Here is a 27,884-nt window from a genome sequence, read left to right on the forward strand (position 1 = left end):
AGGCGCGTCCCCTCCACAAGAGTGCCCTTTCATTTTCTCTAAAACACAAAGGAACAGAAACTAAATCAATTACGGTGACATCTTACTTTTCAGCAGAATCGTCAGCTCCGTCTAATGAGCAGGCCATGGCCAACAAGCCTGCCCTGGAAGGCAACAAGCAGCTGCTACAGTAGTTAAAGCCCCTTAAAGACCACTCGTGTCCTGGGGAGGAAGAGAATGATCCTCGTGGGGTTTCTGTAAATAGCTACATTGTGATGCTTAACCATTTGTTGACCGGATGATCATGCTTCTGGTTAAACAAAACAGAAGAACGTTAGCAATCAACATTTTACCCTAACTGTTGTGGAGAAAAACCAAACATCTACAGCAGGTAAGCACAGCGTAACTCTACAGAGTGCATCTTTTCGCTCCCCCACATCAGAAATCTGCAAGCACTTCTCCTTTCATTCCTTTTTATTTTTTGCATTAGGTAGCGCAAATGAAGGTATCAAAGCACTTTACATAAGTACTAGTTCCATTACAGAAATCTGCCCGGTGGGTGATAATGTGCTGCATGGCTAAACACTTGTAAGGTCCCAAAGGCGAGACCTATTGGCTATGCCAATGCTTGTTTATGTATTCGGGTTCCTAATAAATACTAGTAACAAAGCATTATCCAAATTAGAAACAGACATGTTCGTATTTCATACTCTGTTAAGTTAAATCCTGAACATATAGTAAACATGTAATCAAATTTCTAAGGAACATGAATACTTGCGGGTCATAAACGACGTTTAAAGACTAGTTAAAGTAATGCATGGACCTGTTTGCTTAAGTCATTATAAGGTGATCGAGATATTTAGTAACCTCCCCCCCCCACACACTTTTTGGCATGGAGATATTCTTTATGTAAAGCTTATTCAACCTAGTAAGCCACATTTGAAATTCTGGGGTTCACTTAATTTGCATTGAGTTGTAATTGCATTGTGCTAATAATATTGAAATAAACCAGGTACCGATGCCTTTTGGTTTAACCCCTATATGCCTTGAACTGCCAGGGAGAATGGAGCTTATGTCCAGAGATCACACAACTCCTAATAAAACCTGCATGTTTGACAAAGCATTTCCCCAAAACTCTTTCAATCTCTGGTGTCTCAAAATCATGTGAATCTATGTTCTGTGTTTCAGACATGTAGGTCAGTGGTTTGGATTCCAGTTATATCTGCATTCTATAAAATGGTGTCCTGTTAGCCCTCTGTCTTAGAGGAGAAGCATCTACCTATTCTTCTTATTTCAAGTGTGTTCCTGTTTCCTTCACCCATTTATTTTGTCTGACTCAGACAGTTTTCCAGAGTCATTTTGCAATGCCCACTGATGCCCTTCCTAGAGACATTAATAGAGTTAAACAAAATACCAATGATTTTGCTCATAGACTACATTTAAAAGGGCAAGAATTTATCCAGAATACTGCAGATTTACAAATATGGAAGTTTATTCTGAGTCAGTGACCGTGGAAGATTAACTTGGAGAGTTTTCCAGGGAATTGATTTGCCCCTCATGCTTCAACCTCCAAAAGTGAGTTTGACCATCTCTGGATCTCATTTTGCAGATCTTGAGGCATAATAAACAATTTAAGTGGGGCTACAGCATAAACAACAGGAGTCTTCAATGATCGCCAAAGATGTTTTTGTGTTTGCATAAAAAGAATTTACGTTCAGTATCTTACCACTTGTAGATTTTGAACTTGAGAGGTGGAAGAGTTTGGGTATGGAAAGTTCCTAGTTTTATTCTACCTAAAATGAAATTATCAAATACCAGCAATATTTTAGAACCTGGCATTTGATATTCAGAAAGCCACATGGTAGTATGTCTTCAAATTGGGGAGGGCAATCCCTCTTTCTTAGCAAGTCAAGTTTCATTTTTGTTGACTTAACGGAGGTTAATGTTTATTCCAGACGTTAGTGTTGATTTGTAAGTTGATTTTATAAAAACATTTGTTGGTTAAGTTGCATGGAAGTGTTGTGAATAAAAAAACAATTAAGGGAGGTAATTTATGCATTTTAACCATTGTTACCCAACTTATAATGATGATTGGCAACTTATCCCACCTATCTAGCACAGCTTCAATCTTGAATATAAGGGATGGTGTAATTCAGTTTATATAGGTCATCATATTTCCCAGTCACTCTAGTCTTTAAGTACCATATCAATCAATCAGCATTTGTAAAGTGGAACTCTGTCACCCCTAGGGGTATCGGGGCACTCTGTCTCTGTCAAAGACCAGGTCTGGAGCCTCTTTCTGAAGTCTGCCAGTGAGGGGCCCATACAGAACTTCAGGGGGAGGTCGTTCCAGGTCTTGGCTGCGATGTAGGCGAAGTAGTGGCCGCCGCTGCGGGTGTGGCAGATCCAGGGTGTGTGTGCGAGTTAGGAGGAGCATAGTTGTCTAGTCGGTTGGTGGAAGTTCAGTCGATGGTTGAGAAAGGCAGGTCCAAGGTCGTGGAGGGCTTTGTAGGTGTGCATGAGGATCTTGTACTGGCATCTTTTGTAGATGGGGAGCCAGTGGAAGTCTTTCTGGTAGGGGGCGATGTGGGTTCGTTTGAGGAGGTCCAGGATGACTCTGGCTGCAGCGTTCTGTATGGTCTGGAGTCTTCTGAGGAGCTGGATGGAGATACCGGCATAGAGGGCATTGCCGTAGTCAAGGTGGCTGTTGACGAGGGCCTGTGTGACTGTCTTTTTGGTGTTTGTTGGGATCCATCTGAAGATTATGTGGAGCATGCGAAGCAGGGCCGGACTGTGATCGCAAACCAGCCTTGGCAATTATGTCCTACTGGCTGTGGGGGGAGGGGAAGACACTGCTGCTGTGCTTTTGTTACAAGGAGCTGATTTTGCAGCACTTCTGCAAAACCGGCATCTAGTAACAAACAGCCCTCACCAGTCCAAACCCGGCCCCCGCCCACCGGGAAAACGCCTGGTGCCCACGATAGCCAGTCCGGCGAAGTGTGTGGAAGCAGGAGGAGGTGATAATGTTAACTTGTCATTTCAGGGTCAATTGGCTGTCGAGGACGATGCCATGGTTTTGTGCGTGGTCGGTCGGTGTGGGTCAGAATTTGTGATCGTTAGGGTCAAAGGGGGCTTTCTTTAGGAAGGGTCTGACGTCTGCGTGTTTCCATTCATCCGGGAAGATTACTGTGGAGATGGAGGTGTTGCGGATGCTAGAGAGTTGCATGCTGATTGGGGTCGTTGTAAGGTTGTAATGGTGGTGGGGGCAGTGGTCGTTGGCCGTCCTGGAGTGGATGGAAAACATGATGGCTGAGGTGGTCAGGGTGGTGAGCAGTGGTATCGATGCGGGTGGTGATGGCTGCTTTCTTGGCTTGTTTGATGTGCCAGTGATGATGGCTGATGGTGGTTTTGTGAGCTGCTCTGTCAGCAGGGTTCTAGGCGGCATGCCATCGTTTCTCCAGTTGGTGGCAGTTGCGCTTGGTCGTCATGAGTTCTGGGTAGTATGTTTGCTTCTCTTGTTGGTTTAAGGTTTCTGCTATGGGCATAGATGGTCCTGCCCTTGGCCTGGGCTCTGCCCGGCTGCTGCCCAGGCACGTCCCGCAATGCAGGAGTCGCAGGCACACTATATCCTGTGCCAGGAGGTGCGAGAAAAGGGATTCCCTGCTGCCCCTCCTCCGTGGCTTCTGGAAAATGTAGTGCGATAACCCGGTCTGGTCAAGGCCAAAGGCCAGCCAGGGAAGTCGGTAGGGGTTCTTTAGGCGTTGTGGCAGGAGACAGGAGGGCAGACAGCACCTACAAAGAATGTAGATGACAGAATTTCCCTTGATAAGTAATCTGTAGAGACTGAGGTAGAGTGTTAAGTTAGCATTAAAAAGTAGAATTTCCGTTTTGGAGATTTCAACTCTGTACGCTGAAAGAGCTGAAAAATATGAAAATATATCACAAAGATTAGAGATGCTAGTTTCCCTCTGGAGGAACAATACCAAGTCATCAGCGTATAACTTAAGTATGGGACCCCACAGGGGTCCCATACTTTTCCTGAAGAGACAATCGAGCAGTCTTGTAAAAAGCGCAGAAAGCGGTGGTGGAAGCAGGCACCCGTGCCTGGTACCTCTTGTAATCCTATTGGATATGTAACTCTCCTGTTCAACACCAAAGATGCGATTGAGTACTCCTATATTGAGGCAGTTGACCCGATGAGCGGATTTTAAAATCCCATTTTCTCTTGAACGCTAAGGGAATAGTTCCAGCTCACAAGGTCAATCACCTTCTCTTTGTTTTTAAACATTATTGTTGCAGAACTTTATTTACTGAAAAGTAGTCTATTGCTTCAGCTAAGAAATGTGTATTAGAATATAAGAGTAGGAATAAACCCATTTTGATAGCCCTTGTTAGAAATGGGGTTTCTGGTTGGCTAGGGTATACACCTAAGCCAGGCAGAACCTACCACTCTAGTCAGGGTAAGGGAGTTACACACCCAAGATTACCACTGCTCATCCCCTCGGTAGAGCAGTCAGGCTTATGCCAGAGGCAATGTGTAAAGCCTTTGCGCAAAAAAAACGTACACCCCACACACACACCCACACACACCCCCACACACACCCCCACACGCACCCACACACGCACACACACACTGCACACACACACTGCACACAAGGTTATATAAAAATAGCCAATGTATTATATACACAAAGGACATTGGACCATAATTCACTGAGTAGCATGTAAAACATATTTAGACCACATAACATAAAACACTGCACCACTAGGCGCTTGTCATAAAGGGGCACATAACCACATAATTACATATATCACTGTGACACTTGTCATTAGAATGCGGGGATCAGAAAATCACTTTGTAGTGTGTAAGCACATTTAGACTACCATCCCACAAATCATTGTCACTAGGCACTGGTCATAGGAATGCATAAAACATGTAAATCACTTTGTCAGCTATGCATTTGTCATAATATTACAGGTTATAGATCACTTTGCATCATAGGAGACCATAGGCACATAAGTCACTTTGGCTCTAGGCACTTATGTCACAAAAATTGCATTTACATCACATGGATCCTGCATCCCTATGGCAAAAACACAGCCTACATCATGCAGCGCTCTGGAATGACAATTGCTGGAAAACTTGGGTCAACTGTAGAACACACCAGCTTCTGCGCGCCCACCACAGTTCATCGGGTGACTCCAGTAGTCATAAGAAAGAGACATCCACTGCTAAAGCCGGGGCCCTCCGTCGATGACTCTTCACCCCCCGCCCCACGTGGCCCCAGTGATCGAAGCAATGCCCCCATGATAGAGCCAAATCGTCTGCGAGGCTTGGTCCGGTCCTGCCTGAATCCTGAATTGGACTTCAGCAGGGCAGCCCGCGACCACACGAAGGGGCTGCGGCAAGAGCAGTCAGGGCTGGTGGCGAGACCCCCTCCTCTTGGGTCTCATGCAGCCACTCGACTTGGGGGATGAGTGCGCTAGCTCTAAATGCCACTCACCCGCTCTCCTCCATTTTCAGTTGCGGTGCGGTCACTGGCACAGAGCCCCCCCATGGGCTTTCGATATCCTTCTTTGCCAGCAGGCCTACAGTCCTGCCCCCAGCGGGGCGGATCTCCTCCATTTCCTCCTCGGCCTTGTGCGGGACCCATTGGTCCTTTGCGGCTGATACTCTAATGCGTCCCCAGCCCTGGATGTTGCTCAGCAACACCAGGGAACTCTCGCCCGGGGTTCCCTGCTGCGTTGCCCGATGATCTTCTGCAACCCAGGGCCACGGGGAAAACAGGCAGACAAGGAGAAGGGGTGCACTTCTCCTGCCTCAGCTCCCCTCTCCTGTCTCTCAATAGCCACAGGCAACGACCGCACAGCAATAAAAACGAAAGCGATCCACACGTGCTATATAGCTTCTTGCACAATATGACCCTTAGGGCATAGAAATTACGATGGAGCACCCTTGAGCGCACCACCCACTTTCTTTTAAAATAACAGGAAGGAGGACGGTGCAGTCCTTCTAGTGCTCCAGACAGGTGCAGCAACTGCAGGTCAATTCACCCCTCGCATCAGGGCATCACACACGCCCTTGGAGATTCTTCACAAGCAGGATGCCACAGCAAGGCAAAAAGAGTCAATCCTTTTCCTCCACCACCGACAGAAGCAGCAACTGCAGGGTAACCCCACACAGCAAAGGGGCAGTACTCCTCCTTACAGCTCTCCAGCTCATCTTCGTGGCAGGTTCCTCTTGTTCCTGGAAGTAATCTAAAGTCCTTGGGTTTTAGGTGTAATACTTATACCTCAAAATGTCTTTTTTCTCATTATGGCAAGGGTCTCTGAACCCAGTCCAAACCAGTTCTGCCCTCACTGGTGCAGCATGACCACAGGAGGCGGAGACAGCATTGTGCAAAAGGAGACCCAGCCTATTCCGGTGTAATCACAACTCCTGCCACTACACTAAATGCAAACCAGGCCTATTCAGGCCTGCAATGAGTTATTTAGGCAAGGCAGGGCACACCTCAACCCCCACCCCTTTCACCCCCCCCCCCACCACCACTGACTGTCAAGAGTGAGTGCACATCTCAGCTTCTGTCACTCGCACACCAACACTGAATTCACAAACAGCTAGCGGCACACAGAATGGGAAAGTAAGAAAATGCCTACTTTATCAAAGTGGCATTTTCAACCCAGGATTTGAAAACCACCTTCACCAAAAGGTGCGTTAATAAATGCGGGGTTCAGAGAGTCTAAACTTAATTTTCATATCTTGCCCATATTGCAAGTTATTTTAATCAATGTAGAGGGAGATAGAAGAAGCTGTAATCCATCCAACTTCCAAATAGTAGTTGATAATCAACAGAGAATGGATCACTTGTACCTGTTTCCAGGGTTAGGTGGTTCTTTCCGTTATTTGGTCAAAAACCCTCATTCACGTTAAGTAGTTCGGAAGGCGGTAATCTTTCAATACCTACTAACTCACTGTGCGACAGGCCTCCTACATCACTATACCCCAGTATCCTCTGACTGCTTTCCTTACACAGTCTCTTCACTGAATCAGACCAATAAGTACTAATGTATTCAGTACATCACACCACTTTCACCCTTAATTTATTATCTCAGAACTCCGTTTTATTCCTCAAACTTTTTCTTAAACTTCTTTTTCTATTAAGGAGTACTTTTTCTGTTTTGTTAAATAAAAAAAGTATTTCTCTCTTTATTGCCAACACCGGCGAGGAAGTAGTCTTTTTTCCATTTCTCCAGTTCAACTCATAAACGCTGTTAACCTGGCTTGAGCCGGAACAGGAAGACAGCGTCGGCACAAGTCGTGCACCCTGCAGAATTCCGGTATGAGGAACTAACGGACCGCGGACATCGCAGAAGAAACGTAACGTTACACAATCTCTTATCCCTAAGGTTGTCTTTTCCCTCCCCCCCCCCTCCCATTTTTATCAGTAGATACGCACACTTACCTTCCCACTGAAGCCTTGAATCCGAGACTTCTAAGGTACACACATTTTTCTATTTTTTACTTGTTTGATCTCACGACCCGTTGTACGATTGTGACAGTATCCTCATCGTCACTTTGACATTGTCTAACCACCACCTTTAAGATGTGTGTCTGTTTTGCGTTTTCTAACATAAGCAGCACTGCAAAATATACCTAAAGGAGTATACGAAGTATGTTGTGTGTAAGTTTTATACCACCAGTTATTTACTCACACATGCACTAGATCAAGTACGATCGAGGTTGCTCCTAGATTATCATATCCAGTGTTTACTTTGATTGCTCTGAGCAGATTCTTATAATATCGACATTGTTTTTAAAGACTTCCTTCTGTCCATAACTACGTTCTGTCATTAGTTGTGTGTTCGAATACCACTTGCAAATTTAGAGTTGTGTATATATATTTTTTTAGGCTGTATCGCAAAGATTTGCCATTTGTTTATTAGCTTTATTCTGAATCGGAAAATATAGCACACTCACATCCTAGGAATGACCGATGTCCTACCAATTAATTAGGTCTTCTACGTCCCCTTTTTCTTTTTTCTCCCCATAGGTATTATCCTGTTTTGGAGTTCCACAAAATTAAACCTGAGCTCCCATACTGAAATCTGGATAGTTTCCATTTTTCATACACTACACCTTTTCTGAGGTCCTGACGAAAGCCCCCCGACCCTACGGGGCACCTAAGGGGCTGAAACATGTCGACCAAACACTCGGATTAATTGTGCAGTGGACTCATTACATGCCCCTTCTGCACTCCACCGTTTTTATTCTTTTCTCCTGCTCCAGACACAATAAAATAGAGTCTAGGCAGCATGAGGAATTTCCTATTTTAAAAATTTTTCACCTAACACGAGCACTTCACAATTGTTTTTATCTCTGATCACTACTGTAACATCCAGTGGTTCCCTCCGGGTGGAGGTTGCATAAAAAGAAAACCCTATGATGATGCGGTCACGTTTTTGAAAATTCAGGCTGAGAATCAAGATATACCGCCTTCCGAACTACTTAACGTGAATGAGTGTTTTTGACCAAATAACGGAAAGAACCACCTAACCCTGGAAACCGGTACCTATTGCAAGTTACACATGTAAAAATGTTACAGTGCAACTCCAATGATACGCCTATGGGACAGATAGCCTCTCAATGGTGAAAAACAAATTACACAGTATTTCACTATCGGGACATGCCACACACACTAGTACATGCCCTACCTTTCACATTCACTGTACCCTTCCCATGGGGGTACCTTGGGCCTACCTTAGGAGTGCCTGACATGTGGGATAAGAGAATGTTTGGGCCTGGCAAGTGGTTGCACTTGCCAGGACCGCATGGCAGTTCATAACTGCGCGCGCAGACACTACAGTGGTAAGTCGGAGTTTCATTTACAGAGCTACTCATGTAGGTGACACAACCAGTGCTGCAAGCCCGCTAGTAGCATTTGATTTACATGCCCTGGCACACACCGTGCACTTTACTAGGGACTTACCAGTCAACCAAATATGCCAATCATGGATAACCAATCACTGTCCAATTTATACAGAGGGCATATGCACTTTAGCACTGATCAGCAGTGGTAAAGTGCCGTGAATCCTATAGCCAAAAAAACATAGGGTCTGAAAAATAGGAGGCAAAAAGTTTGGGGATAAAACTGTCAAAAGGGACAGGTATAACAGCCATTTATCAGATTCAGGATTTCCCAAGTACTTTTTAGCGTTCTATTCTTCATAACGATTTTATAATCTGCTTGTAGCAGAGCCATTGGACGAAAATAATTCATGTCTTCCGCCGCTATTTTTTTTTTTTTTTAGAGGAAAGTAAGTCCGTATTCCTTTTCAAAAGGAGGGATGGATACTGCCCACTTTCAAAAAGTCGTCAAAGCGACTTTAATAAAGGAGTTTTAACTGTGGGAGAAAAAGCTGGTACCATTCAGGTAGATAAACATTTTCACCTGCTGCTTTACATTTAGGAAGTGACTCCACAACAGATTCTAGTTCATCTTGCCGTATGGTACAAATAAGATTAGTTGCTGCCTTAGGTGTAAGCAAAGAAATTTGGACCTGAGCTTCAAAATTGGGTATATCACTGTCTTTTGTTTGTCTTTTCAAATAGTGTTATCAGTTGTGAAAGAGAAAAAGACATACAATCAGACATAGATGCGATACAAACTATATGTATGCGGTACAAGATGCACAAAAGAATACAATAGGGTACAGAGAGAAGTTGATACGACAAAGTTGAAAAAGTCAAGCAAATAGGCAAGGACACAGGGGAAGGATGTGTCCACAGTGAGATGAAATAAGACACAAGTGTTCAAGAGCACAAGAAAAGCTGTACTTTAATTGAGTCTAGGATTGTGTGGTGCAGTACCAAGAAGTCTGACATTATTTGTATTGCCTATATTACAAAAGTCACCATCAAAAAGAAGGGAAAGAGTGGGAAACGGTAAGGGTATAGGAATAGGGCAGGATGTCTGCTTCATGACCCCATTGCAGCCCCTAAGGCCCAATGGCGGGGGTAGTGAATGGATCCTGAGAACCTAATTCCATTTACTTAGCCACAGTCCGCCAGACCCTACTAGAGATTGGCAGTGCGGGGTTCCTCCCTGAGAGTGAAGTATGAGCCCCACGGAGATATGACACCCAGGCCCATCAGGTGCGACATGATGGGTGTTGGAAAGACTTCCATTCTGTAAGTATGAACTGCAATGGTTAACAGCAAGTACAGCTGGGCCATATCTGTAGAGTCAAAGGGCAGTGGAGTTTGGGAAGCCCAGGCACCCAGCATTACCATAGAGAAGAATAGGGATATGGGTCTGGCAAGAATTGCTAACGCATGCGTTTGTATTGATGTCCAGTATGAGTTTAATAGGTGGCACCCAAGGAACATGTGTTGATGTGTGCCAGCCTAGAGTATGCAATACCAGCATTTTTCAGTAACTCTTAGTTTCAGCTTGTGTAGTCGATCAGGAGTCCAATGTAAAAGGTTAATTGTGAAGAATTTTGACTCAATGAGAGATGGGGCAATTTTGTTATGAAAGGAAAGTTTGCCAGTCGTGTGCCAAGAGTCAGTTTTAATATGTTCGAAAACTCCTTTGTCAAAATGTTTGGCCCAGTGTCTGTAGCCAGTCTTCCAGACGTTTGGTCTCTGATTTTTAGTAACCACATTCTTGTTTTTCAGAATTCTGGAGATCCAGCCTAGACGTTTCTCACTGACTGAACACCCCCCTCCCCCTCCAATCTTCATATAGCTATTGTCTAAACAATTGCGCATTAAGGACTTTCTTTTCAAACAAAAAGTTCTGTAGCTCCATTATCTCTAGCTAGAAAATTCTGCCAGCAGTTGGATTTGTGAAGATTTTGCTATGCTACTTAGTAGGTGTCCAACCGTGCTTTATATTTAGTTTTCTCTAATTTATTAGGATAGGGCTGGTAAGCAATTCTCTCCCCCTCATAGTTATGCACAGGCTTCCCAAATGCTTACGATTGAAGCAGAGCCTGTATTCTGGACCAAGAGCAGTCCGGTTCTGGTGCCCATCTCTTCCAGAAAACATCTGTTGTCAAAAAAGGCCCTGCTTAGGGACCATCTGTCAGAGGGGGCAGACGTGGATGGGAGTGTTAAACATTTCAGCGTCTGCGGATAGAGAATTTGATAAAACTGAAGCTATGAAAATCGTAATTGTGTTGGGACCTAGAAAAAAAATTAACTCAATAAGGAGCTTGCTTATGTGTTGAAAAAAAGTTAATCTTCTATAGTGGCAATTCACAGCTCTCCAGGGATCAGCCAGCCCCTTCTCCTCCTTAAGTCTAGTAATTACTCTGGCAGTTTTAGGTTTTCTTTGTAAATTAATGAGCTTACTTCGATCTTATTATATAGACTGAAGTTTAACTTGCTTCCAATTAGGATATTTTTTAAATAACTACTAACTAAATTGTTCCATATTAAACGTCCTCGGGGTAATCCAGTTGCAAAGAATGATATTGCCCAAGATTGTGCTGCTGTCAAGGATTGCAACCCCTCTCAGCGTAGCTGAAGCAGAAGGAGATGCCATCAACAGAAAAAACTGTTTTGCCCCGATTTCTTAAATGAACACTCTTATTGGTGGCTTAGTCATTTGTCCCTTCTCATTGCCAAAGTGTCACACAGCCCAATCTGATGCCTGGATTTGTTTACCGGAAATAACACATATAATCCGGGGTCTATTGTGCTAACAGAGTATGTCTAAAGAAAGCAAAAAGATGTCTCAATAAAGGTGTCACCTGAAAAGTGCTAAGAGAGAATGAAGGATTAACAGGAAGAATTATCCTTCATTGTAATTGGATACCCATCATTCGCCAATGTGATCATTATCATCATCTGGGTTTTCCAACCAACCTCCCGTTGACCCTCTTGACCAAGCTTGGTCCTAGCGTGAGGTAACGACGGACAGAGCGGGCCTCATTGACTGGAGCTGTTGCCCGGTGAGGTGAGGTCTAATCCCTGTATTATACGGATGTCCTATATATCACGTTGATACAGAGGATCAGTTTATGACATCAGGAGTTATATCAAATTCTACCTGTATGTATATAATCATTTTGCGATCTAATTTGGATTGAATGCAGTAGCAAACATAAAACTATTGAAGAAAAGTCCTGAAGAAAGCCGAGGACAGTTTGACCAGCCAGCTGAAACATGCCGACCACTTAGTAGCAGCAGCTTTTTCACACTGCTACATTATTGCTATTGTTTTTAATGAGGATTGGATGTGATATTCTACATTTGATGTAGTCTGCATCTCCCTTGCGAATCCTTTTTTAAATTACACATCTTATCATATTTTTTTTGCACTGCACTTATTCACAATACTTAGTGACTCCATAATAGAGCAGTTAAGTCTCTTACTTACCTTTTTTCTTTTTTTCTGCTCTTTTTTTTCTGAATGATCCAGACGAGGTCACAATCTGCCCAGTACCCCTCTGTGATCAAGAGGGTCAACGGGAGGTTGGTTGGAAAACCCAGATGATGATGATCACATTAGCGAATGATGGGTATCCAATTATAATGAAGGATCATTCTTCCTGTTAATCCTTCATTCTCTCTTAGCACTTTTCAGTTGACACCTTTATTGAGACATCTTATTGCTTCTTGAGACATACTCTGTTAGCACAATAGACCCCGGATTATATGTGTTATTTGCGATTTATTGGATAAGGGGATTTAATCCGTGTAGGGTTTTTAAAATTCCCTTGAACCTTCTCTTGTGTGTTATTGGATTTGTTACCCACACATGGCTCTTCAACATTTTTGAGAACGGTTTATAACAAAGAACATGTCCACAAAAACATGATTTTGCAGTTTCTAAAAGTAAAGAAATTATCAATTGTTTCTCATAATTTTTTTGTTTTTAGATACTCCCCATATTAAACCTCAAAATTATTTCCTACAGCATAACTGTGTATCTGGAAGTTCCCCCTCTCTAGTTGACAAGGCTATTTTTAGAGTTCTTGGCCAGTGCTCATCGCTGTGTAGCTTCCAGATACAACCATCTTTTGTTGACTTTCTGATAATATTCAAACATTATTTGAAGTACTTTAAAATGTTAAGAATGTAAAACAAGTACAAAACTTATTTTTGTTTTACAGGAGATCATACCTGCAAATAGTGTCCTTGCCAACGCTTTGTCATGGGGTGTTAAAGTGATTCATGTTGATGGTATGTAGCTGAAATAGCATGGGTAAAACGCATAAATTGCATGTACTTGATTAAAGAAATTATATGAAAGCATGTATTGATTTCAGGAACAAGTATAAATATTCTTATTTTTAAATGCGTGATATGTAAGCAAAATGTCCGCAGTCTCTGGATATGGTTGTTTCAAAGCATTACTACCTGTTAGGTGGTTGCTTGACATACGTAAATATGGGTCTGTGTCTTGATAATTCTGGTAAGCTTGACCTGAAGTCACCCAAAACTCTGTGCATCACAGACTTATACCTATATTTGACACAATTAAAATAAAGATATTGTTCATATAGTGCTCTTACATTCAAATGATAACCTAAGAAATTCACTCAAAAAATCACTGCTAAAGTGATATGATCCCAGATCAAAACCTGATAATGCCTGAAATTAACCAGAAATGGTCTGCTACACAAACCTCAACTTTCAACACACCATGAAAACCATTACTCATCCACAAATTGACTGAATATAAACGCTGAATATTTACACCTGTAAGCATCTGTAGTTAACAGTGCAACATTGTGTATTAACACATATTCACACAAAGAAATTCTACTGTACCCATAGTGATGTTATTGGTAATGTGATATGTAATGTTACCATCATTTTTTATGACATCTAAGAGATCACAAGCAGTCATAAAGCTTTCATGGTGGGGTTGCAAACTGATAAAGTTACCTTATGTCATTTAATGTCCTGATGACGAACACTGCTCGGTGCAAATCTCGTGTGTCGGTTTGGGAGTATGTGCTATTTGAGTTCCTATGTTTTGCTGCAAGGAGCGTTCTTTGGGCATATTTTGTACCGAAGAACATTCATGCAGTAAAGTCAAAATCATAGTTTTGCAATTTTCTACATCCCTGCCTTGAGCAGAACCTTTCCCTGGTGTGGAGAAAGAATATTTGAACCAGCATTTTGAGCTAGCAAAGTTTTGGTGAGGTGATCAGCAGTTTCCTGTACCTGTTGTGCTTTGCTAGTAATACCAAATTAAAATGGTTATCATCCTTGTTTGTCTTCAAGAGGCTCAGAGTATAGGTCATTTTATTCACCTATTTACATCTTTGCTGGTATTAATCTAGCATGGATGATTTTAGATTTTCTTTTCTTTTTTGGAAAACTGTCAAATCAGAGGGTGTAACATTGGAGGGAAGGTGGCTGCATGGAGTGTGTGTGTAAGGTGCGTTCCCAGACACAGAGCAAGTCAAAGTTTGTGTTTGAATGTGGGGAGAGTGGCAAAGGGGGGGTTCCAATCTGATATTTGATTTAGCCATAGCACTTTTGAGACTTCAAAAGAGGGTTAGTTTCTGTTCTAGAGATCTTGGTGTGTTGGGTTTGATAGTGTCGTAGGTAACGGACCCTGTTTTAAAAACTAGAATCGGGCTTCTGCAAGGAGCCGTTTAGGAGCAGCTGTGACAGGGTGCATGTTATCAGTGCATGATAATCTCAAGCTTAGGCATCCCTTTTGAAATCAATCTCCATTATGAATTGTTTGAAAGATGGAGCAGGAATACTTGATGTAAGAACTTCTTAGTAAGGGATTTTATGTGCGACTCAAGTTTTATGGTGTAGAATAAAGTGTCAGTAATTTATCTTCCTTTAAAACTTTTAGAGAGATGCCTACGGCCTCTGGGTTTAGAGATCGAAGTGTTGGCAAGGTGTCCACATTAGTTTGGAGAAGAGGAAGTTTTACATTTCTTTGGCACATCATTGTTTGTATTATAGGTAGGCGGCTGTTCTAAGTTATTTGTGGAATCAGTGGTGAGGTGCAGGCGAGTACCCCTCTCATACAGATATGAGATTCCTAGAACTTCCAAAAACTCTTAGTGACTGTATATAGATTAAATTCACTGAGAGTGAAACCCAGTAGGCTTAGTATGAACATTTGTTGTAGGTGAGATTTTGCCTTCACACTGCGTACGTTAGATACGCTTCATTTTCACAGGGGCACTAGTCTATGAGGCTGTATTGCACTACACACTAGACACACTTCCCTTATTGCATTAAGCCTTACGTTGGCTATACCCCCTTATTGTATTATGCATGATTATTCGCAATTATATTGGTTATTACCCACCCGCCCTCTCTAATGTTTTCTCCTTTTTTTCTGCTCCCCTCAACCCTCCCCCACCCCTTCCCTTGTCTCCCACTTTTGCATAATTTTTTGCCTTATATTACGCTATCTCTCGGGCATATAGATCTCTTTGTCATGATGATGATGATGATACGCCAATTTTAGTTGGGATCGACACATCGTCGACACCCACACCTTGATTCCAATAGGTTTATTACGATCTATGTGGAGCACAAGATGTTTCTCGCACTGTGACTGTTGTAAATAGGTATCGTTGAAAGTCACCATGGATGCAAATGCCTGAAGTCTGGAAATCTGTTGATTTCCATACCCGTCCTTTTTACCCACTGTATTGTGTTTATATTGTGTTCCTCCTTATTTTAGTGGATGTTTAAATAAATACAATTCTTTCCATTTGGATGTATACCAACACAGCCTAATTGTAGTTCTGTGCCCATGACTTCATGTTCCTTTGGTAGGGACCACTGTTTCTTGTAATGTAGCAGGTGAGATTTAAGGCATCACAATAAGTTATTCCAATGGAAATTGAAGTCTCCATTATACTTGTATTACATTTTTCTGTAAATGAAGAGGAAGATCCATGTTTAATGTAACTGTGTTTGTGTATGTTCGTGGGCATTGGAAGGCGGATGAGGGTGGTTTGGGCTTTCGGTGAAATGTCAGGTTATTCTAGTGGACAAATACCGCTCCACACACAGTCTGATATTTTAGGAGGGGTGTCTGGATAGGAACATTGAGTAACCATCTGGTATGAGAATGTAACAGATAGATTCAGAGTATATAGTGAGCCATGTATCTGGAGTAGGCTGTCCAGTTTACTGGCCTCTATTTTACTGCTGTGTCATTGAATACTGTTGATTTACCAAATTAGTTAAAATACAACTGTTCCAATGCTGGTTGGATTATGTTGGGGAATATACATTCATCAACTGAAACATCAAGACTCATTTGAAACAGTATGTATATAAATGTTTCCTCCTCTTTATAGATGTTAAAAGTTATATTGAACAAAAGAAGGGGTGTGCGAACATCAAGAAACCAGCTCCTGCTGTCAAGGATGTGGTAAGTACATCTTATAAATTAAATAATTGAATCATTTACATTTGCAATGGCATGTTAAATCCAAGCTGGTTGCTACCTGTGTGGTGAGGCGTGTTCCCCGACATCAGCGGTGGAGACTGTGTGCATCAATGGCACACTATTCATAGAAGATCAGTGGTGTCTCCTGACCAGGTTGTTGTATGACTGAACAACTGGTTGCAGTTTATTCTATAGTGCTGTTGTGAGAGCTTTAAATCTATGCCTTAAGGTTGACGAGTGGTGACTGCTACCTTCTGCAGGTGATGTGTGGCTAAAAGTTGTGTGTGCTTCCTTAATGGTGTGTTGCTGGTACAAACTCTGTTAGCAACCACCTGGTTGTGTTTGAAGTGTCGGTGAGGTGGAGACACGTCCCCAAGCCTTGTGAAATTGCCGAAAATAAGTGGCAATGAAACATGTCCACCTTTTAAACTGAAATGGTCTAACACATGCCGTTCTTTTAATCTGAGTGTGATCACTGTGATCAATAAAGTATGTATACCTGCAAGTGAGTCACAACTCATTTTAGCTCAGAGAAGCAACTTTCTTCTTTCTCACCACGGGGTCCGATTGGCTAAGAATTACATAGGCATCCATATTGCATTCTCTTTCACGTCCTTTTCTTCACCTCTAAAGATCAGGACACTACAATTTTTATTTCTTCCCGGTCATGAAAGTTACCAATTATGATAGCCTGAGCAAACTGGTGAGTACCAACCAGCAGCTGCCTTGGTGATGCTTGCGTGAGGTACTTTCTGACCACATTTCTTTTTTCTAGTTTTGCTCATGAGATGAGGTGTTATATGGTGTATTGACAAACACTGGCTGGAAGTCACACAAAGTCCTAGAGAAGTAGCTATAAGGGCGTGCTTTAGACTGGTGCAAATCAGAATTGTACACAGATCCTACACAACAGAATCCAAACTCTACGCAATGGGCAAATGCGATTCAAACATATGTGCAAGGGGCTGTGGGGAAGCAGGCACCTTCTTTACACGATATGGGGTTGCCCAGAGGTGCACCAATACTGGACCACAATTGTAGCAATATTGTCTTTGGTTATAGGACAAAACGTCCCAATGGAAGCCTGTTGGCACATACTATGCGTTACAGGGGAGGGCAACTGGCCCAAGTATGTCAAAATGTGGTTAATGCCGGCGAGTATGGTTGCGAAATGAAATATAGCCAGAGCATGGGGGAAGCCCCGGCCGCCATTAGTGCGAGAGTGGAAACAGGACCTTTATTGGTGTTGCCTGGCTGAAAAGGTAATTTACCAAGACTGAGGCTGTCCCCGGAAATGGGATTGAGTGTGGGGAGCATGGGTTCAATATAGAGGAATGTAAAAGCTAAACTATGTTTAATTACAAATGATTGAAGTTGTGGACGTCTGGACGAGTAACAGCAGAATAAATTGTTAATGGACTTGCAAACGAAACATGTGGGAAATGACTGCAAAGGTTGCTTCCGCGTACTGGATCTAATGGGGCGGGGGGGGGCATTCTTTGGCTGTGATGTGTACTATACTTAAATGTATGGTAATAACAAATGAAAATAAAAAAAAATGATAAATTACTACAGTGCTCAGAATTTCTGGCCAATGGGGTGTCCAGTATATTTAAGATTTTTTTTTTTTAAATTTAACATATGTTTATTCTCAGTTTTGTGAAAGAGCTATGAAGAACTGTAAAGAATATGAATCCCAAAAGCCTCCACACATGTCAAAGGATGTCAAATCACCTTCCATAGAGCCTGTTGAAATTAGTAAACGGAATGCATTTCTTTCCGTGTAATCTTATTTTTTAATTCGGACCATGCCAGTTAAACTGTTCTCTTTTCTAACAGGGTAAAGAATCCAACAATCAGAAAGTAAAATGTAAGTATTGTGATGTTGACCATTTTTAGAGCACCATCCAGTTGCAAGGGTAGGAGGGTTTTAACTGCAGTTCTGTTGTTGCTTTCTGGAACAAACAGTGGGTGCTACCAAGCCGCTTTTTTGGGGGTGAAATGTGTTTTTTTAGGGTTAGGTTGGTGTCCTGGATAAATCCAAGTGACTTTGCATTCAATGAAAGTTGAGTTTGAGCAGTCAAGGTTCATATTATTGAGTCACGTTGGTACTGTTTCTTGTTTGTTATTTTCAGCTAACAGGAATTCTATCTTGGTTGAGTAAGATAAGCTACTCGTGCGTCTGTTGTGCTGTGCTCATAGGCGCACATGATATCACCAATAACATTGTAAATGACATACTTGACGGCATCATTGGTGACATTTCAAGCAATGCTGTTTAGGTTCACTGAAAATTTTGCCTGTGACATCATCCATGATACTGCTGTAGATTACTTTTCATTTCTCTAATCCTATGGAAGATGATTTTGTTGTTGATATCAGTTAATATGTATTATTTTTATAATTAAGTTTTTTTAACTTACTGTTTTTGATGTGCTTTTAAAATGGTACTGAATAGATTATTATTGGTTATGTTATTTTGCAATATGTGCTGGGTTTCTTCTAATATATATTTTTTTCTCTATAGATTAGTTGTACAGCTTTTAGTTGCATTATGTGACGTTCTATATTGAAACTGTTGTGTGGGTCTTTGACACAACATCTGTGGCTTCAGACTATATGCTTCTCTATGTTAGAGAATGGTGCAGCGTATAATGGTAAATCTGTTCATGCAAATTTGAATGTTTAGGCTTTGGTTGTGTTTCGTTGGACATCTATGAACATAGGACACTAGTGGTGTAGTTGTATTTCATGGCTGTGTTTGCGTACGATAAATGTGTATGCAGTAGCATAATTGTTCTAATCATTACTGTAGTTCTGTGGTACATTTCAGTCATCGTGGCATGTGGATCAGTGAGATATTGCGTTTTGCTCTCTCTGCCATTTTTAAATATTGGTTTATAACTTGCTGTATACCTTAATACATGCTTTTTAATACAAATGATTTTTATTCTAGTTGTAGGCTCATTAATGTGTGAAATACTGTATTAGTGATTGTATAATTATATGATGTATTCGTAAGCAGTGTTGTTCTGGAATAAACTGATTATTATTTAGCCTGTTGTAGATAGTATTTGATTTGTTCATTATAATTTTGTTGAATAAAAGGTAAAATAGTTGAGGTACCATAAGATGTCATCAGTGATGTAATTTGAAGTCATCAGTCCTGTTATAATTTCGGTCATTGATAGTACTGAAAAGCTAAACTTGGTAAGTGTCTGCCAAATGTGCAGAACTGTAAAACTGCACCCTTTGATGCTTCTGCGCTACTTGCCCACAAAACACTAAACATATTGCACCAAACTCTATGTGGATTAAGTGATGTCATAGTTGTTAGCAAACAGATATATTTTTAACACCACCTTTTAACTGTTCCTCCTTGATGAATCTGCACAAATTTAAAAAGACCAAGAATAAGCTAAACATCTGCCAGATTTAATGCAAATTCGCCAACTGCAGTAAAAATATAGGCTAACCAAAAAAATGCAGCTTTTCATCTTTCAAGATATCTCTATTCCTAACCCTTTGAAGCCCACCAAAAAATGTAATGCATATCTAGAATGATGCATTGAGACGTTCAGAAGAGATACAGAAATCAGGCTATTTGTTGCACATGAAATGAACTGTAGTAAGCATCACATTCACAAGACCTCAAACGATGAATAGGGAGATTTTTAACATTTATCGGCCCATATCAAATCACTAGTTACAATGCACATACTGCAGTGGAGTTGTTATGCTAAAATACTAATAATTTCCGAAAGATAAGCAACAAAGGCAATGAGTCCAAATGGGAGACATCTTTGATAAATGTAACAACCACTGGATGGTAATAATCGCATAGAACAAGACATGAATGCTAAATGTAAATAACAATAATACAGTAAATGAATGATACAGTTCATAAAGGACTGACACTAACATACCCAATAGAGGGTCAGAATTCATAATCACAATGAAATATTACAGGGACAAAGTCCCAGTGAGCTAGAATGCGAGCTGCTCGACAAGAACAAGAAATATTTCAGACAGTCATTAAAAAATAGTAAACAAAACTGCCACAGATACTACCAATACCAGAATGAACCACAACTAAATGACCTTACAGTGTGTCAGGATCAAATTATTGTGAAGTAGTTGAAAGCGAAGACCAAGTGCTGATTTCCGTTGATGGGATTACACTAAATATAAATAAAAACATGGAAATAATTTCCAAGTGCAAACTCTTCAAAAAATTGACGTTTATGTGTGATATATTGGACCTAGTGAATCCATGTGTGACGCCACCCAAGTGCATACCAAAGACGCCTAGAATCTTATCCCTATTTTAGGTCTTGCCTACACAGCGCGCAAGCGGTGCATTGGAGTGACCTCTTGGAATCACTCCGGGCATTTGTGGAAACTCGTGCATGTTCTGCACTGTTTCCAATGGGCACTCGTGCATGTACGGTGTTTACCTTGCGGGATCGAGCAGCGGTGTATCTGTTTGCAATTATCGCGCCCATAAGGAAAACGCTGTAGATGGACGCGCTTGTTTACAAATTAGACACTGGTGCTCGCTCTAATACTCTGGCCAATGCGAACAGCTGCTTTTAGGAGACGTCATTTCCGTGGCTGAGTTGAGTTGAAGTGCCATGAATGCTGCCATCTCATTGGCCGCGTCAGAGCAGCGTTTGAATGGATACCAGAAGGTTAGCTTTTCTTTGTACAAGGGAACTGCAGCATTTACAAAAGAATTAGCCAATAGACGGGTAAATGGTGTATACATGTGTGAAATAATTAGATATATATACACACACAGCATCAAAATGTGTGTAAGATCAGAAGCGGGAAGCCACTTCAAGTGAAAGAGTTTTGTTCTTGTGTTGGTATTACCCAGCGATTCGCAAACCGTCAAACGTCCCTCGATGGTAGAATAACACACCACGAGCCCCGGCTTCAGTGCTCTGACAGATGGGCAGCTCCGGACCAGCGGGCCCGGCCTGCCAAGTGTGGCAGGAGGACTGTTGACGTCGCACCTTGCTCCGAGCAAGCAAAACAAGCACAAGTTCGGATTTCGAAATCTTTTGGAGTGAGAAGTTAAGAACAGGACTCAATATACCCCGGCCCAATGCTTTCCCCAGAAGAGGGGTTCTGCGCTTCAAACACTGCCACAGGTGACACACAGGAGTCCTGAAATGGCGGCCTTCGGACTGCAGGTCTCCTGTCTGGGACGGAGACAGCTTACTTGCAGCAGGTCTCACTCTGGCTCAGAAGCGGACAGTGCTCCTGGCTGTGGGGGGAACTAGAACAGCATCCGTCATGAGAACGAGAGAGTAGCGGAGGGTATCTCTTTAAGAGCTTCTACGTGTCTTTGTGAATCCACCTTCCTTTGAAGTAAAGCGCAAGGATGACCACGGTCGTTTCTAGCAGATGAAGATTTCAATTTCGTTCCATTTTAAATGTTTGGGCACGAATTCACAACGGCACGTAAGAGTACTACAAATACACTACAGTCAGGAGCCCTAATGCAGCAGTACAAGAGCACTACAAAAACACTACAGGAGCACTACAAAAACACTCCAAGAGCACTACAGGAGCAGTACAAGAGCACTACAGGAGCAGTACAAGAGGACTACAGGAGCAGTACAAGAGCACAGTAAAAGGCCTTTCGAAAGTAGCCCTATGGTGTTGTCGTCCTGCAGGTGCCCCTCTCCTGTTGCTGTCCGAATCCCTCCCCCTTCCTCTTTAGAAATGGCTGGTGGGCAGCGGTGGAGCAGCACCACTTGACACATCGAGGGCACTCCCTGCAGACCGTCCACTCAGGCAGGCGAGGAGGGGCGCGCAGCGCGCTCCTCATGTAGAGTGTGGCGCACGGTGTGCGCTGGGCTGGAGTTTGGACTCAAGACCCCCCTTTCATCCCGCGTTTACCTGTCCTACAGAGCTGTAAGGATGTCCCTCTGCGCACATTTGTGCATCTTATAGTGTGCACAATGCTAGTCAGTGACGTGCCCGTGCCTCGCACCAGCACAATGTGCAAACACCGCAAAACTGTGGGTTATTGTACAGCTGTGTGGAGCAGGATAAAAATACATCTGGGTCGCCGCTAAGTGATGCAAACACAAATGTATACAAAGGTTTAAGAGAAGAGCTCATATCTGCTAGGTCTAGAGCGAGGTGAAGGCGGTTGTGTGCCGTGTAACAATTACGTTCCAATATTCTTTGAACTTTAATTTTGTTAACTGAGCAGGTGAGAAAAGCTCAATTAACAAAAGAGATTTGCTCTCGCCCTAGTTAGGGGACTCGCAATCCCACCAGGCACTCGTGTGGGGCTTTTAACAGCAGTCACACTAGAAAACAAGCATTGGCATAGCCAATAGGTCTAGCCTTTGGGACCTTGTAAGTAAAAAAACAAAAACTGAAGTATAAGACTTCACGTTTACATTTACTTCGTATTTAGGATGCAGTAAATGTAAACGTGAAGTCTTACATCGTTTATTTTTTTACTTACAAGGTCCCAAAGGCGAGACCTATTGTCTATGTCAATGCTTGTTTAATCATCTCATTTTAAAGGGAAATCATTCAGAAAAGAAGTGAGAGAGGCTCCTTGAGGGGCAAAAGATGATCCAAGATTCTCTTCTGGTACAGCATTCTTGTATTTTCTACTAGTTATCAAAACTCTGCTCCTTGTTGAGCTCTTCTGAATATTGTTTTTGAGGAACCCATCAAGGGTGCTCTCCAGGAGAGTCTATGGACAGTCTAGTGCACAGTGCTGAAAGTCAATGATTTGATAATGGAAGAAAGCAGTCAATGACTTTGAAGACTATCTTTAAAGGATATGGACCCTTCACAAGTTCATAACCTAGTCCGAGAGGACCAGCACATTTTAAATCTCCTTATTTGTATTGTTGGGAAAACATCAAATCATTTTTTCTTAACTTTTCAATTGTTAATATTTTGTAGCCTATGTGCTTACTTTTAATGCATTTCATGTTGATGTATTTAATAATTAAGGGAAAGTATTCGTATTTTAAGCTGTTTATCCATCTATAATTAAATCTGCACGATTGCTTACGTTGTAAAAAGTATTACTGTTCAATTTCATGTTTCTATGGGGGAGAATTAGAATTAGTAACACATTTATCCTACTAATTTAATTTTTTAGCCGGACGACTGAAGAAACCCTATGTGAAAGTTGAAGACCGGAGCCGGTATTTTAAGTTTTTATATATTTATGTACACTAACTTTCTTTTTATGAAGCATTCTTCCAAATGTAAAACAAATGCCTGTGACTTTTGGATACCTGATATTACCAGCAGGAGACTGCTGTTGATGGTAAGTAACTGCTCCCATTCCACTTGATAGACCTCACTCCCTACTTGCAGCACTGCCAAACATGATTTGTAGAATACAGATGTGATTTAGCTCTTTCACTGATCTTATTTCTCTGAGTCTTACCGATGCACCTTTGAGTTCTCCATCTTTTTGTATATTCTCTTGCTTGATTCATGCACCATTGTAATGCTGGGAGCCAAGGTGTAAGAAATGTGGTTATTGTTTGAGGGGGGTGGAAAGACAGCTCAAGCAACAACCACAATCCTTGTCATGGTGAGCCACAAAAGTCACTAAGTTAAACTGTGCTTAACCCTCTGGTAGCTTGGTACTAAAGCAATCAGGCTTAACTTAGAAGCACCGTGTAAATTATTTATGCAGTTCACTAACAGTAATAAAGTAAAAACACAACACGAGAAAAAAAATCCCACACCAATTTAGAAAATAGAGACCAATTTAATACATAAAATGTCACCAAAACAAAATCAATCCAATCCCGTAGAACCGGAGTTACTAATTTCTAGATTTTTAGAGGAAAGTGGTGGCTAAAAAATCAAAGCGCCAAACGTGGAAATCTTGTTGTGCCAGACGATGGAACGTTGGTCGGATACACTGGGTGAATTGGGCCCTGGCTCTGCTTACCTCCTGGCTCAGAAATAATTTTTAGGAAAGGTCCGGAAGGTAGAGTTGAATGGGGCAAGGTAGTAGGCTTTGACCGAGGAGGAGTCTTTGTCGGCTGGGAGCCGCTGGCCAAAGTCGTGGTAAAGATTTCTATCTTTGGACGTCAAAAATTGACACCGGAATGAAGCTGTAGGCTATAGCCAAAAAGGACTCCTCGAGGCCAGATAGCATGGCAGAGAGGTCGCGTTGAACATGATTTGCTGCCGTGGAGAAGAACGTAGCAGAAGTTACCACAAAGTCAGGCCAAGTGACAATGCACCTCAATGGATCGTTTGGTAGATAGGTACTGGTCTTCTGTCTGTTCTCCAGTGACATTTTAGAGAATGTTTTTTAGGGTTAGGCAGGGTCAGTACCTCCAGCACCATTACCAGGGGTCCAGGACTTTGAGAGTTAGGACTAGCTCCACCAGAGACCAGGTGCGGGGTTCAGTATCTCTAGAGCTTGTTATATCCCTGCCGCTCACACAGGAAGCCAGCCTACTAGCTCTCAGAGTCCATTCTCGTGGTCCTGAGTTCAAAGAGATGGTCCAGTTCTCCTTCAAGCAGCAAGCCCGGCCTTCATGCTGCATGACAGGCCTCTTGTAGCAGCAGGGCTGCCCTAGGCTGGTCCAGGCATCCCATCTCAACTCTTCCACAGGTCCAGGAGTGTACTGAAGAGGTGTCCTGGGAGTCCAATATTTATACCTGATTCCAGCTTTTGAAGTGAGGGGCTTCCCTATGCTACCTCCACACATGGTCTGGAAAGTTCCTCCCTTCCCCTGCCAAGGTTTTGAGAAGTCTGAGGTGACAACATACTAGTATCTTGTTCCTTTGTGTGTGTTGGAGGCAATCCCTTTGAAGTATAAGTGGGGCAGGGACCAGCTCTGCCATCCTGGCAGCATAGGTCATCCTGCCAACACCAAGGGGCCAAATACGATGTCTGGCAGAAAGCCTCCTCCCGACATTTTCTTCGACCGTGTCAAAACCCTTCCGACCGACTAGGTTGATTTACATTCCTACCGACTGATTACGATGTTCCTGGTCGGGACGTAAACCGCGCAGTCTTTCCAAATCGGTTTCGACCGGCTCTCGGGCTATCCGTTTTGCTTGGAACCGCAGCGTACACCCCTATGGACAGCACTTCCGCCCTCTAGAATACGATATCAGTTTCCAACATCCTTTCCGACACGAAAAGGCTGTCAGTGATTTTGGGGGCCCCTAGCATTGCCTCCTTTATCATGCGGTCTACGGTAGGGGGCCGAGTGGGTACCTAAGGGACCCCCCTGGTAAAACCCTGCACACTGTGGCCCTACAATGTGTGCCCGCGACAGGGTGCAGGATTTTACACACACATCCCATTTCCCCATAGGAGCCTGTGTTACAGCCGGTTGTCGGGCGGAACACGGGAACAATGGGAATCCAACCGAACAGTCGCATTGTGATCGGGTGGGCAGAACCGCAGACCACGAGTCAGTTGATTCCGAGTCTGTGCCGGGCGGAGTCTTTCCGCCCAGCATCGTAATCGGCCCCATAGTCCTTTTGTCTCACTGTCTTAGTGGAATACACATAGTCCATCAGCTGAGCCATTCACAGTCAGGTGACCCAGGACACTGGCAGCAGGCACCACATGGTTAGGACATGAAAATGCCAACTTTCTAAAAGTGTCGTTTTCAGATTTGTCACTTAGTCTTTCTTTACCATTAATGAGGACTTTAAATTACAATTCATTTGAGTCAACGCATGGTATGTCTACCTGCTCCAAATCCAAAGTTAGCAATTATTAAAAGTAATAGTTAGCCAATGGGAGAGACTGGTCTTAAAGTAATTAAAACCATCTTTAGGAGGTTCTCACTACAATGATATGTAAAACTTCAACCTACATGTCCTACTTTTTAATTCCAATGCACCCTGTGCTATGAGCCTTTAGGGCCCACCTTGGGAATTACTTTTGTGTATTAAATAGGAAGAATTAGGCCTGGCAAACGATTTATTTTCTATGAAGCTAGAAAACCTGAAGGTAAACTGGACCCAGGACGCATTACTCAATGCCCGAGGGCTAAAAAGTTAATCAAAACCTCATACAATCTTTCAGTGCATTCTCAAAAATCTTTAAAGAATTAACGTGATGGGACTGTCATACACAGATTATTCATCTGCATAACATACCAATGTCCGCATTTTAAATGATTATCAATTCTATTTAATACAAGTGTTAATCCACACTTAAACAGATCAAAATGTATCGAAGGGTAGTAGACTATTCTAGTGTGATTCTGTTGATGTAACCCAATGCATTTCGGGTGTAATCACCCTTCCTCAGGGATAACTATAAGTGAACAAAAACATCATGATCAGCGTATGTTGTGTGCGAAGTCTTGTCTTAGAAGGAACAATATTCAGGAGACACATAGCAACACAAGAACCAAATAAAGTGGTTGTCAATGCGGCAATAGGCTGAAAGCTCGTATGTAACTGTCCACCACACACATGCACCACAGAAATATCCTGTGCAGAACCATGCAGTCATCCTGACTGTCAAAACAACCTGTGCTGCTTGTGACTCAAATACGGGAGAATGCTAGAAAGAGACCATGGACGTGACAATAGTGACAGCTCATAACCCACTGACTGGAAACATGCATGTGGAAAACAGAATGACCTTGAAACTAATATGCCCAGCATGCACCTTGGTGTGAACAAATTCACTAAAGGCACTTACTCTCAATGCGCATCCAGTATACCTGTGTCGTGAGCCATTCTATCCACAATCGCCAACGTAGTTGATGTACAACTGGTGGCGGTCCTTAGGAAACAAAAGCTAGCTATAAGATTCAATAACTGAATAGAATATTACTTGCCCAAACCCAACACAGTGTGATGCAAATAGATAAAACACCTGAAGTGGCGGTCAACTGGAAGTGGCTCGACCTGCCCAAGGGCAGCTTATGAGACAAACTCACACAATCGCCAAGTTCAAGAGAAAAGTCTGGCAAAAAAAAAAGCCGCAGTTAAACCACAAATCAATATTAAGAGATGGTTAGCTACTAGTGAATCTAGAACCACGAGTTGACGTTTACTTGGAAAAACAGGACTGGCGAGTGTGAGGTGCTGCAAGGGCAGTAAATTCACAGTGACTTTTTGAACAAGGTAATTATTAGGAAGGCTGAGTTACGTGCCATTGACGTAAAAAAGATAGACCTAGACAACAGACACACCGAGACTCGATCGTGTGTGAAAAAGAAGGGGAAAAAACGCAGCAGTGGGTTTTTAGGAATGCGATCACCTATATCTTAAAGTAGAAACACACTAGAAAGAAATTTGTGATTTGCCCCGGCTATATGTCTGGTCACATTGTGTTAACTAATCAAATGCATAGTTGTGGTAAAACCCAGTGGGGCTACAACATGTTTGTTGGTGAAATGAATAGTTGCATAATATGACACATCATTAGTGTGACTCAACAATGGTACTCGTAACATTTCATGGGTAACAAAGTGACATGGTTGATGAACCAAAACTCAATATGTAAACAGGCGTTAC

The 27,884-nt window shown here is 42.4% G+C and overlaps 1 protein-coding gene across 4 annotated transcripts in view; it reads left to right on the top strand.

Moving 5' to 3' along the window:
- The window catches only part of DBF4 (DBF4-CDC7 kinase regulatory subunit), a 157,747-nt gene that overhangs the window by 43,073 nt on the left and 86,790 nt on the right, over positions 1–27,884 (top strand). For all 4 annotated transcript variants that reach the window (XM_085631321.1, XM_085631322.1, XM_085631318.1 and 1 more), the window contains exons 5-8: positions 13,102–13,171; positions 16,282–16,355; positions 18,213–18,243; positions 23,518–23,563. In XM_085631321.1, coding sequence (XP_085487447.1) covers positions 13,102–13,171; positions 16,282–16,355; positions 18,213–18,243; positions 23,518–23,563 — 221 coding nt within the window. The remainder of the gene's footprint in view (positions 1–13,101; positions 13,172–16,281; positions 16,356–18,212; positions 18,244–23,517; positions 23,564–27,884) is intronic.

This window comes from Triturus cristatus, chromosome 10 (genome assembly GCF_964204655.1).
Source record: "Triturus cristatus chromosome 10, aTriCri1.1, whole genome shotgun sequence".
NCBI lineage: Eukaryota > Metazoa > Chordata > Amphibia > Caudata > Salamandridae > Triturus > Triturus cristatus.